Here is a 13,892-nt window from a genome sequence, read left to right on the forward strand (position 1 = left end):
TGATAACTCCAAAATTCCCAAAGCATGGAGACCTCAGTGAAGCAGGATTGGCACTGTGAAAAAAACCAGGAGGGCGGAGCAGCTCGCCTGACTTCCGCCTCGCGGGGACCGGGACCAGGCGGCCTGCGCGTGCGCTGTGTGCTCCTCCGCCCCCAGCCGGCTCCGCCCCCCCCCCCCCCCCCCCCGCCGGCTCCACTCCCCGGCGGACTCCAATTGGCGGTAGAAGAAAGGAAGCCGAAGGAAGCCGGGAACCCGGAAGTACTTCTCTGCAGAGGCCTGGGCGACTCTTTTGAATGGAATCGGGCTGATTCATCGCCTGTTCTCCGAGCCAGGTCCTTGTTGAGTGTGAGGCGCTGCCCTCGCCGCCGCGTCGCCACAAGGCCAGGTAGGATGCAGACCGCGAGCTCTCTTCAGGCGGCCTCAGCCGAGCCCCGAGGCGGGCCTGGGACGTCCGGGAGCCTGCCTCGCTAGGCCGCCTTCAAGCCTTGGGCTTTCCTGAGTCACGTTGCCCAGCCAGGTTGCCGGTGGAGTCCGGGGCCTGATGGGATTGCGGACCCCTTGGTCCTTTCTTCCCTCACCTCCGGGTGTCCGGCAGGGTTAGGGCTGGATGTCATCTCCTTGCAAACGTTTCTGCTTCCCTCTAGCTTGGGAACCTTTAACCCATCAACTGGCAGAACCCTGTTTATGATCTACGTGTGTTCGTCTTTAGATCTTCCTGTGTTGAAAAACTTCCAGTCCAGGGAAGAAAAGGAGCGAGGATGTTCGCTTAATCGTTTGTCCTGCTAGCTTTAAAAACCTTCAGAGAGGCATGCTTTTAATCCTGAATGTTTTTAGAATAAAGTTGGGTTATTCCTGCTATGCCATTACTTCTTGTACTGCTCCACTTGAGTACTGGTCTGTGAATGGTTACATGTCCATTTTTGAGTAAAGTAGAAATCAACTACCGCTGCTGCGGGTTATTAGAACTCAGTTTTCCCGTGGGTCGATCGAACTCAGTGTCTGCCAAAGAATGATGCCCGCATTTCAAAAGAGTCTTAAGAAATTTGGGAACGCTTTGTTTACTTATTAATTTGGAGATAGGTTCTTACTCAGTATATCTGCTTGGTCTAAAACTAATTATGTACACCAGGCTGGCCTTAAATTAATATAATCCTGCCTCAGTTTACCAAGTGTTGAAGTTAAAGGCATGTAATTCCACTTTAGCACGGAGTGAAAAAAAAGTTAAAATGGCAACCAAGTTCCACGTCATGGCTGTGGTAGTTTGTAATTGGCCCCAATAGGCCCATAAGGGAGTGGCACTATTAGGCAGTGTGGCTTTGCTGGAGGAAGTGTGTCACTGTTGGGGTGGGCTTTGAGGTGTCATAAGCTCAAGTGTGGCACACAGTCTTCTGCTGCCTGTGGATCAAGATGTAAAACTCTGAGGTACCATGTCTACCTGCATGCCACCATGCTTCTCACCATGATGAAAATGAACCTGTAAGCTAGCCCCAATGAAATGTTTTCTACAAGAGGTGCTGTGGTCATAGTGTCTCTTCACAGCAATAGAATCTTCAAGACAGTGGTAAACACTTCTAATGCCAGAATTCAGGAGGCAGAGGCAGGCTGATCTCTGAGTTGAAGACCAGCCTAGTCTACAAAAACGAGTTCTGAGCCAGTTAGGGCTATACAGTGAGATCCTGTCTCACAAAAACAACAACAACAACAAAAATAATATGAAAGCGCTAGTAAAGATCTAATTTATAGAAAAGGCCTTAAATGTTAGCAAAGAAATACAGTTCTCATGTGAACACTCGCAGTACTAGGGAGGAAAAGGTGGGGAGAATCTTCTGCTGTTTGAGGCCGGCCTGGTCTGTGTAACCGATTATAGGTCAGGCTGCTGCTGGTTCTGCTTTTCTGTTTGTTTTTGAGATGGCTTCTCCCTACACAGCCCAGGCTAACCACTGCCTGATGGGATCTTCCTGCTTTAGCCTCCACAGTGTAGTGTTGGAATTACAGGTATGTGCATCAGTACCCAGCCTAAAAATTGGTTGTACTGCTGCAAACATAATGTAAGTAAAGCAACAAGACAAGCACTTAACGTTGAAGTTGGAAACTGGACAGATTGTCAATGTGGATAATTAATATAATGGTGCCCGTCTTGCCATGTTACCTCAATCAATGGTTTGTTTTTTAATGTTTAAATTCTATTGCTTAGGGCCTTGAGAGAGTTCCTGCAGAGTACCTGGGTTCTATTCCCAGCACCCATATCCAGTGACTCACAATGGATTGTAACTCCAGCTCTGCAGATGTCCTGGGGTACCTGTACTGATGTGTAGATACCCTCCCCCCACACAATTAAAACAATACAAATAAATTGTATGTCTTAAAGTGCATAGGTTGTATATGTAGACATAATTAAGATAAACAGTGGCTCATCATTAACTATAGTGAATGTGTTTTGGTAAAGAACTGAAAGTTGTTTTGAATTTGCCTAAAACAAAGTTAAATCTTGTCAAAAGAACAACATTTTGAAGTTCTGATCTTTTATTTTACTCTCACCTGTTGGATTTGGGACGTTTATCCCACCCCCACCCAATAAGATCTTTGATAATAAAACATTGTTATTGTAGTTAAAAAGCTGGATTTTTAACTTCAGGGACTGGATTCATCTCCTTTGTATACTTGCCATATAAACACTATACCTAGTACCTAGATTCAGAATCATTTGAAAGTCAGTAACAGGAAGCAGTTGTGCCTTTTTGGTGAATATTTTGCTTAGATGTTGTAATTAGCGACCATGTGGTAGATAGCTATGTTTCTTTTAAGACTAAATTCGCAGTCTTCTACATGGAGGTTGGAGTGGAATCCTGTTTTTTAATTTTTAAAATACTGATTCACTGATTGGTGTTTGTAGGAGATGGGGGAGACAGATACAGGTGGAGACAGTTGGATACAATGGCTGTGAAAAGGGGAGAAGTCTGATGGCATCCAGAAGTCAGTTCAGCACTTCCACCATTTGGGTTCTGGGGCTCAAACTAAGACATCAGGCTAAGCAGTAAGCCCTTCAGTTGCTAAGCCTCCTTGCTGGTGGCTCCCAATCTTGCTTTCCAAGTGTTGTAATTCCAGTATTCCCCAGGCAGAGGTGGTAGGATTGCTGCACCTGTGAGACCAGCGTGTCTATGGCAAGGTCCTGGGTGGTGAGACCATGTCTCATAAAAACTAAAAGGTGGGGAAAAAAAATCCTACTTAAAGAGTTACATTTAATTTTAGCTCTAGTTCTGATTGAACTGGAAAAAGTAGGGTCGAAGTTCCTATCTTCCACAAATCAGAGAACAGAGGAATTGAATGTAGAAATATAGTGGGATCCCAAATATGGAGTAGTTTGAAAGGATTTACTATTAGTTTGAGAGTATTAATATTTACATAGAGGAATGGGGAGTAAAACAGTAAAGTAGGAGATACAATGTAAAGCCTGAATGACTAAGTGCTTCATGATTTTAAATGAAGTCTAGGTAGTTTTGATTTGTTAGTATCCCTAGGAAGGTGGGAAGTGTAAACTCATTCAACTCTGAAGGCTCTGCTTTCTAGGTTGCCATTGTTCCATGCAGTGCCTATAAATACTGGAGAACTGATTTAAAGCCATCATGAACATGATCTAAAAATAATTACATTTTAGTCAGCTATTACCCTGAGAGATTAAGTGGCAAGTTATCAACCTTCAAGTAGATACTTGTTTTAGGCTCTTTGCTAATAAGGGTTCTGAATATTGCTATGTATGTGATGTTATACTGGGTATGTAAAACACGTCATCTTGTGGTAAGAAATGTGTTAAGAGAAGTTATATCAGGGGTAGACAGGGAAGGGGCTCAGAGTGCCTAGCAGCACTTGTAAGAGCACAGGATTCAGGTTAAGCTTCCAGCACCCATGTTCAGAGGATCTGACACCCTTTTCTGGATCTTAAGGGGCACCAGGCATTCATATGGTATGCATTCATGCATGCAGGTAAACACACATCAAAATAAAATAGATTAAAGAAAATACCAAAGTGAATCTATTATAAGTGGGCTCTTAAATCCTCAGTTTTTTGATAGGTGGAAACTTAGTTTGGATCTAGAAACCTTTTATATTGCTTCTGTTTCTGAGAATTGAAGATGTTCTCTTTTAACCGGGTGGTTATGCCTCATGACTTGGAGGCAGAGGCAGGCAGATCTTTGTGAGTTTTAGGCTTAGCCTGGTCTATAGAGTGAGATCCAGGACTACACAGAGAAACCCTGTCTTGAACCCCACCCACCAAAAAACCCCAAAGCAACAACAATGACACCCTCACTTTTATGTTACTGTGTACAGTTTACCTTGTGAACCTTTTGCTGAATTCTGAAAATGTACGCCCCTGTCTCCAATATGATGGATTTATTTCTGTGAATATACCTGGTGTTCTATGGCTTCTAAGGGGCTTCAGAGTGAGGAAGAAGGGTGGCCATTCTAAGATGGTGAGTGCTGTTATAAAAGTAGCACTCATTGTGTGCTTGTTTTATGCTTATGGTTGTGTTAAATGTTTTTCTGTGTGCATTGATTTCTAAACAGCTGTATGAAACAGACGTTCTCTATTCTCTTTTTGTGAATGAGAAAATTAAGGAGAGGTAATTGACTGAAGAATGAGTGTTAGAGCCAATGCTGCCTTCCTGGCTCCTCCTGCAGGGTGACTGCATTGACCCCCATATGCTAAGGAAAATAGTTGTCATTATTTATCTCATCCCAGGGCGCTGTTTGTTTCTTGCACCCCTACATCATCTTATTAATAACTTAATGATATGAAATAAAGATTGGGAAAATTATATTTGAGATGTTAGTTGTACATGTAGCATATGTAAGTTCTTATTCTGTATTTTTCTGATTTTGAAAGTTGAGGTAACTCAGATGAACAACGTCTTTTGAGTGTAGCTAATTGCTCACTATATTCCATGCATGAATCCCTGGAATATATGTCTCTTGTGAAAATGAGTTCTGTATTTCAAATTCCTTGATAGGAACTGGAGGTATAGTTGAGTAACAGAAAGCTTGCCTAGCATGGTTCAATGGGCTCAATCCTCAGGACTGCCAAAAAATCCTCAAGTGTTGGTACATTTGTAGTAGGCCCTGATTTGTTTTGTTTTGTTGTGTGTGTGTCTGTGTGTCTGTGTGTGGTGTGGTGTAAAATAGACTTGGTAAAATGTATCATTTTAACCTTTTGGTATGTAGTTCTGCAGTGTTCAGTATATTTGCTTGTTGAATCACTGTATTATTACCAACCATTTCCAGAGCTTCTCATCTTCCCACTTGTAATACTTTTTTAAAAAACATTGACAGCTCATGATTTTGTTGAATGGAGGAGAGCCATCATATCTGCTTTGATTGTAAAACATTTTATTTTTAGATTTATAAATACCAATTAGAGTTGACAAATGGGATTACATGAAATTAAAAAAGCTTCCATATAGCAAAATACAAAAATCTTACCAGTGAACAGACAGCCTGCAGAATAGGAGAAAATTTTTGCCAGCTATACTTTAGACAGAGGGGTTAGTATCTAGAATATATAAAGAACCACAAAAATTAAACATCAAAAAAATGAAAACCACACCCCCCACACACAAATGATGTGTACACACATAAATAGAAATAAATGTTTGTTAAGAAAAAGCTGCTAGTCAGCAAATGGCTAATGAGTTGAGAGAGTGTTTCTTAAAAGCAGAAACACAAATGGTCAGTAGCCATTTTTAAAAGTTTCCATCACTTTAGCCCCCAGAGAAACAACAAAGTAATTCCATCTCCTCCCAGGCTGAATGACTAGCATAGGAGTCCCCACACTGATGAGAGCCTTGGGGAAGAGACAGGTACAAACCTGTGCACTACTTATGGAAGTCAAAGTGGTTGTGTATGAGTTTTGTTTTGTTTTGTTTTTTTAATAGAAACAGAATGCATTTAACACAAGACCTAACTTCTTTGCCACTCCTGGGTATACAGCCAAAGAATCATGTGGCCTATCATGGGATACTTGCATATCCATGTTTATTGCTGCTGTGTTGACAATAACAAGGAAATGAACAGTGGAAATGTGGTCCATGCAATGTGATTTTATTAAATTGTAAAGAAAAAGGAAATTGTGAAATTTGCAAGAAAATGGATGAAACTGGAAAATAGTTAAGTGAGGTCACCTAGGCTCATCAAGACAGATATCACATGTTCTCTCTCATGCTGATCCTGTCTTCTAATTTTTATAAATATATATTTGTGTGAGATTGAGTGTGGGTAGAGACCAGGAAAGTTTACAGGGGTCTATTAAAGGGAGAAACTGCTTTAAAAAGGAAAAATGGGGGCTGGAGAGATGGCTCGGCAGTTAAGAGCAGTAACTGCTCTTACGAAGGTCCCAGCAACCACATGATGGTTCACAACCATCTCTACAGCTACAGTGTACTCATATACATAAGATAAAAAAACAATTTTTTTTAAAGGAGAAATGGGAAGGGTAACAAATACAACATGAAAGTAGGAGGGAATACTGGGAGTGGAATGGTGGAAAGTGGAAGGGGACATAGAGATGGGGAAAAGGAGTGGCGACAGGGGTGAGGGAATCTACCAAAGTCAACTATATATGGAAATACTATAAGGTTCAATTGTCTACATTTCATCTAATAGGTTATTTTATGTTTCACTTAAGTGGAATCACGTGATGTCTCTGTTACTGTAATATAAGCACCCCGACAAAAGCAACTTATGGGAGAAAGGAATCGCTGTTATCTTACAAATTCAGTTGGTAGTCCATCATCATTTTAGAGAAGTGAGGGTAGGAATTTGAAGCAGGTAGTGCCTTTACATCGACAGTTAGTAACAGAGTAGGAGTGAGTGTATGCCTAGTCCTCCGCTAGTTTTCTCTATTCTTACACAGTCTAGGGTCTCAAACCAGGTAATGGTTTCACCCAATTTCTGGCTGTGTCTTTCCATATAATAAAGGCAATCAAGACAGTGAGTCCCCTACAAGCCAGCCTGATTTAGATAATGCCTTATTGAGACTCTTCTCAACTTAGGTGAGTCTAGGTTGTGTCGACTAAGAAGTTAAAACCATTGCATATGTCACCTTTAAGATCTGCCTTCCTACTACTCTTTCCCTCCCTCCCTCCCTCCCTCCCTCCCTCCCTCCCTCCCTCCCTCCCTCCCTCCCTCCCTCCCTCCCTCCCTTCCTGTGCTAGGGATTGAACTCAGATTTTTTTGTACACCTAGGCAAGCACTCAGTGACTGGGCTACATTTCCAGCCTTTACATGTTTTCAGGTTCGGCCAAATTGTAAAATACAAGTGTCATAATTTTGTCCCTTTTTATAGCCACATAATATTCAATGCATTTTATTGTATGTATATATGATAGAATTTTTCACCATGTGATAGGCATTTGGACTATTTCCATATTTTGACTATTGTGAATCCCAATGCTATACACATGTATGTATGTGTCTTGTTTGAAACACATGTCTTAAATACTTTGTAGCATATTTCAAGGAATAGAATTGGTAGACGCTATAGTAATTCTGTGTTTACATTTTTGAACAACTGCCAAATTGTTTTCCAGAACTCCTTGGTTCATAAGTTTGAAAAAGGATATTGTTGTCTCAAGATTCATAGTTTCAGATTATCTTTATAGAAATGCTTCTCAACTGAGTGATTTTGCCCTTCCAAGGGACAATGTCTGGAGACATTTTTTTCCTGTCACATTAGTTATTTCTGCTGACATATAATGTATAGACGTCAAAGATACTGCTAAACACTCAGTTATCCACTGGACAGTCCCCACACGGCTCTGAATGTCAGTAGTACCAAGACTTACTGTTTGTAGCTTTGCAGTCACTTGTGATCTGCAATAAAATGAAACTTTTTTCCCACAGTGTTTATCCCTTTGCGATTATGAGTGGAAAATCTAAAGTTCTAAATTCTGAAGTGTGTTCAGAGAGGGAAGGGGAAAAGTAGAAAGAATAGTAGTGTTTTGTTGTAGGTTTTGACAGAACTTTACTGTGTCAGACTGGCTTCAAACTCAGGGTGTCCAGCATCTTCTTGAAAACTTTGGGCCACACTGTAGTAATTACAGAATAATAGTGTTGCTCTAACACTATCCCTCTTTACATTTTATAACTCTTAGCACTTTACATGTCCTTATTATTTTCATTATATTTGTGAATAAATAAATGATGAACTAATTGCAGGGTCATAGTGGTCCAATTTTCAAGATAAAAGAAAAATAACACTAGTAGGGTCCTCTATGCACAAGTATAGAATTTTTTTATTAAATATTTTCTTTATTTACATTTCAAATGTTATCCCCTTTTCTAGTTTACCCTCTGAAAACCCCCTATCCCCTCCCCCCTCACTCTGCTCCCCAACCCATCCACTCCTGGCCCTGGCAGTCCCCTACACTGGGGCATAGAGCCTTCACAGGACCAAGGGCCTCTCCTCCCATTGATAACCGACTAGGCCATCCTCTGCTACATATGCAGCTAGAGCCATGAGTCCTACCATGTGTTTTCTTTGGTTGGTAGTTTAGTCCCACTGGGTACTGGTTTGTTCAGTGGGTACTGGTTGTCCCTCCTATGGGACTGCAACCTATACTATTATATAATAGAGTGATTTTTAAATTCTTTCTTAAAAGATAAGTAAATATTATTCTTTAAAAGACCTCAAGGAATACTGAAAGCTATAAAATGTCAGTCTTCAAAGTCTGTAGAAAAAGCACAACATAAACACAGTGTAACAGAGTAATCTCGATGTACAATATCTGCTTAGGTGGTAAATAAGTCTCTGCTCTCAAGGTAATTATTAAAACTTGGTTTTAGAGCCAGCATTGGGGAAATGGTGACTTCTATTTCATTTGCAGGGTTTTGCTTCTTTTTGGGGGGGGGGGTGTAATAAAGTGTTCTCAATTCTCAAAATAATTAAGTACCTTTCCTTTTTAGGAGAGAGAGGAAAAACTACTTGTGAAAAATTGTATCTGCCAGAATTAGCAAGACTTGGAGTTAATAACAAATTTGTCAAATTCAACAAATTGAAGTTTAACACTGTAAGAATTACAGTTACTGAACAGGTGAGGTTTAAGAATGTATTTTATTTTTAACTGTTGTTTTAGGATATGATAGATACAACGTAAATGTATTATCTTTTTAACAGGCTTCAAATTATGAATATGTGTGATAACCAGACTTTAGAAGTTGAGTGATTTAGAATATTTATCAATATATTTCATTCCCAAATGTTAGTATTTTTATAAAATGTGTTCATCTTAAGTGTTTTAATTTGTTAAATATCTTTTCCTGTTTGCTCAGACATCTAATTTTGTGAAAAACACAAATTTGACCTGCCAGATTTTCCTTCCCTCTGCTCCCCACATCGCTCATGTATATTCACAGCATCTGGAGTCTGAGTAATGTCATCAGAAACAGCACCGGGAAAGTAGATAAACTAACACAGCTGGGAGCTGACTTTGGCCTAGAATGAACGGGTGGATATGTACATATATGGATATGTATTCCGAAGTGTATGTTGCCACCTCCATTGATTCTTTAGTTTTGTGAACTTGAAATGGTTCAAAAGAATTTCTCTTCTTTAGAAATATATTTTAGAGAAAATAATCTTTAATATTTAAAAATACACAGGGTTGTCTAAAAGGGACTGTATTGAATCCCTTTAGATATTCATCAAGTTGAGGAACTTGATGAATATGTTATTTGTAATTATAATTAGGCAGATAAGCATGGTTGTGAAGATTAGATCTTGTCTGAAATACCAAATTTTCTTGCCTTCTCATTTGTACAGATGAATTCATCTGTTGTGAATCTCATAAACATGTTGTGTGAAAGAAAAAGTCAGACCAAAAAAAAAAAAAAGTCTATGATTCTGTTTTTATTCAGTTTGAAAACAGCAGAACTATTTTGTACTGTTAGAAGGCAGCATCCCACCTGTCTGGAGTGGTGGAGTCTGGAAGGGGGCTTGAGAGGTATTTCATGTGGCTTCTTGATACAGGTGATGTTTACATCAGCCAATGTGCTGTTCATGTCTTTATCATTTGTGTGTGCCTTTCTATATGCAGACTTAAGTTTGTGATGTTACAGTTGTCAAAGTTGTTACCAACAAACATAGTTGGACAGAATTGTAATAATTTAGTATGTTATTGAGGTTTAGTTTGCAGCCTTTCTAATTGATAAAGCATGAACAAAAATTCCTAATCTCTCAGCACTTGGTTTAGATTATAATTTGTGATGATCTAAATTATACACTGAGGAAGAAGGCACATACATTTTAAGGCTCAGTAATAGTTTTAAAGTTACAAAGTGCTTTGTTTTCATTTTTATGTACTTAGTCACACTGCAGTTGGTTGGAATAATTTGATTCCTTGTTGTGTTTCTGGGGCCATGTGAGTACAACTGCCGTTTCTTTCCTTTAGTTCTCTGTGAGCTTCGCATGCTTACGAGTACCTTCTTTAGTTATTCCAGATGCTGAAGATAAACTGATATCTCAATATTGTAATAATGAACTCTGAAATTGTGGTTGAGAGTAGCAGCTGTGAAGGGATGTGCATCTCTACACAATCTGATAGGAGTGTATCTGTGTGGGCTCTAGAATACTCCTTAATGCATTTTATGTTTATAGTATTTTCTTTTAATATAATGAGTTCATTTTTAAAAAGCCTTTGATGCTAATTCAGAGATCTGTAATCTACTTACAATGTCTTTCACATGTAGTTTTGATGATAACTGACAAGCTGTAAGTTAATTAGCACAGCACTTACTAATGAGGATGTTAAAATTTAATTTAAAAGTGTAGATTTTTATTTGTACACTCTGAACAAATTGAAGGAAATTCAATCATACATATGATAAGCATTCTAGGCACTTCTCCCCCCCCCCCCCATCCAGGTACTTTATTAGGTAACAATAAGAAAATATAATTAACTTAAGGATAGCAAAGTTTTGAAAGTATGCTAAGATTGCTTGTCTTTAAAACGGGATAACCCAAAACCAAAGCAGTAAAATAAGGTCTGTTAATTAGCATGGAAGACAGCTTCTTGAATTAATATGTGGTGTTAATTAACAGGAAGTCTGATGTTGTGTTGTAATTACCACCAATATTTTTGACATACTGAGTGACTGAAGGTGAATTATATAGATAGCAATTGAGTAAACACTTTTGTGCTTAGGAACGTTTGCCTTTGTTTCTGTTTTCTAGAAATATGGACAGACTTCTTAGACTTGGAGGAGGTATGCCTGGACTGGGCCAGGTTAGTATGCAGACGGTTTTCCAAGTGTGTAAGCAACAGTCTTTTATGTAGTTATCTTAAGACAAAGAACCAACACATCGCCCCATGGTAAGAGGCATGCCTTATTGGTGGTTGCTAAATTGCAACATGAAGTAACATTGGAAAGATTTTTATACTTTTCTCCTGGGAATAAGAATTTTTAAATGTTTAGTTGTTTGGTTTAAAATGTTGAGATATGTGAGTTTATAAAGTTGCCTTTTCCAAAAACCAACCAGCCAACAAACAAAAAAGAGACAGAACTTAAAACATGATATTCTTGAGTTTATAATGTAAACTTTTTATGTTATACATGAAAAATATAACATGGTAGTAGATCCTGAAAATCAGTCTTTGTGCAGTCTTAACTCTAAATTTCTGCTATTGCTTGATATTTTTATGGTTTTTTTTATACTGTTAATTAGAGTTCAGTGATTTTTTTTTCTCAATTATTTTCCTATTATTTATTGTGTTCATTTCTATTGGGTATTTGATTTCTAGGTAGATCTGTCAGAAGACCATCTGTTTGCTTTCAGCTAAGGAATTTCCTTTCTGTTGTGTTGAGGATTAAAGCCCAGGCCTCACACATGCTAAGAAAGTACTCTACTACTGCTCACCATGCCCACTGCCTAGCCTCTTTAAGTTTTGATTATATTTCTGCTTATTCGTTTCCTTAATTAATGGGAGGGGTTATTAGGCACCATTCTTTACCTGCAATTTAGTCTCTTAGTTACCAGCTTTCCCTCGTTTCTGTATTACTATCAGGATTTGGTCTTCCTTCATTCAAATTAAGGTGTATTTAGAGGAAAAATACAGTTTTGAGACTTAGTAAATGTTTTTTTTGTGTGTGTGTGTGTGTTTTAAAAGCACACCTATACGAATCTTGATTAGTCTTGTCATGGTTTATCACTGAGAATTCCTTTTAGAAAGGTGCCATTTTTTGTGATTCTCTATTGTGTGTTTCAGCGACTTACTTTTCATTTTTGTTAGTTTTGAACATTTTTCATGTTTATTGTTAGCCAGTTTCATCATGGTACTTCATTTTCTTTGATGATGCAATTCACTCTCTGTCCTGGAGATACTACAAACTTATATGCAAATTATTAAGTCATTGCCTTAGCAAACTTCTTAACTGAAGTTGAATCATATCTGAATACCAAACTAACTTTCCTTAGTTATTAGATACAATATTTGTCTTGTAAATTTGTTCTGAAAATTTGCTGTACATGAAATAATAGCCACAGACTGAGATACATTGCTTCACAGTGACTTCTGCACGCCTTTGGAGAATATGGGGAACTTGGTGTTTGTCCAGGAATTTCTCCCGTTTCCGACTTTATTAGCTAGCCTGAGGGTCTACTATGTGTTACTTGAGAACCTGCTATTTTATATATTTTACTCTCTCTAGTTAGATGGCAAGCTATCAGAAGAATAATGTGAGGAGCTCTTATTTTTGTGGTATCTTTTTAAAAATACTAGATGATCAGTTCTTTTGTTTTTCTTTTAAATTTGACTCTTGCGAGTCAGTGTGTTCACCAGGTAGGAAGCTCCATGTGCTTCAGTAGGCCCTGCGAATCCAGAGTCTTTACTTAGATAGCATTACCTGGGCTGCTTGATTCTGCCATTCACCAAAACTGAGCCCAATCTTTAGCCATTTTTCCTCAAAATGGGTCAATCCAACATTCCCATATTTAAGTCATATAGTTGATCTTGTTTGGTCTTTAAGTGGCTAGCTGATGCTATCTATGAGTCATTAAAGAACTACTTACTACCATAGCAAACACTGCCTTTAGGGAAGTCCAAAGAATTTTGAGGCTTTGTGTCAAGAACTCAAAAAGAAAATTATATAACCAGGATTTGTTTTCATATTTAGTCTGATTATTTGTATAGAAATAATTCAGTATTTCATTTGAATGTTGTTGGGTTCTTATTTAATGCTAGTTGTTTGTTTTGTTGTTGCATTGGGGATTGATCCCAGGGCCTCTGACATGACAGATATACAACCACTAAGTTATATCACCAGTTGTGGTACTGATGCCTTTCTTCTTCCCTGCCAAGAAAAATGATTCAGTATTAGGCTTCTGGACAGAGAACATAATGAGTTTTACTCTGTGCTATTATTGTTATATATATATATATATATATATATATATATATATATATATATATAGTTTCTCTAATATTGGTTTTTTGAGACAGAGTTTCTCTAATAGCTCTCGCTGGCTGTCCTGGAACTCTCTTTGCAGACCAGGCTGGCCTTGAACTCACAGACATCTGCTTGTATCTGCTGACCCCCCACCCCAACCCCCAATTGCTGATTAAAGGCATGCAACACTATGCCTGGCTGTTTTAAATGGAATAGTTCACAGAAATAATATAGGAATTTTGATCACAAATACTGGTGGTTCATTGTTTTTGAAATTACTTGGCCTTGATTATTTTGTTTACTATTGTGTTTGACAACAAGAATAATTAGTTTCCAAGCATGCTAGTCGATTGACTTTGTATGGATACTATTACTTTTGTGTAGATATTTGACTTGTCTGGATACTTTTTCTTTCCCAAAGCTAATCCTTACATATTATCAGAGGATCCGACCTCTTA

At 38.5% G+C, this 13,892-nt stretch overlaps 1 protein-coding gene across 1 annotated transcript in view; it reads left to right on the forward strand.

Moving 5' to 3' along the window:
• Positions 1–205: 205 nt before the first annotated feature.
• The window catches only part of Psmd14 (proteasome (prosome, macropain) 26S subunit, non-ATPase, 14), an 88,683-nt gene continuing 74,996 nt past the window's right edge, over positions 206–13,892 (forward strand). The window contains exons 1-3 of the mRNA NM_021526.2: positions 206–385; positions 8,956–9,083; positions 11,222–11,273. Of these exons, the coding sequence (NP_067501.2) occupies positions 11,226–11,273 (48 nt within the window). The 5' untranslated portion in view covers positions 206–385; positions 8,956–9,083; positions 11,222–11,225. The remainder of the gene's footprint in view (positions 386–8,955; positions 9,084–11,221; positions 11,274–13,892) is intronic.

This window comes from Mus musculus, chromosome 2 (genome assembly GCF_000001635.26).
Source record: "Mus musculus strain C57BL/6J chromosome 2, GRCm38.p6 C57BL/6J".
NCBI classification, from domain to species: domain Eukaryota; kingdom Metazoa; phylum Chordata; class Mammalia; order Rodentia; family Muridae; genus Mus; species Mus musculus.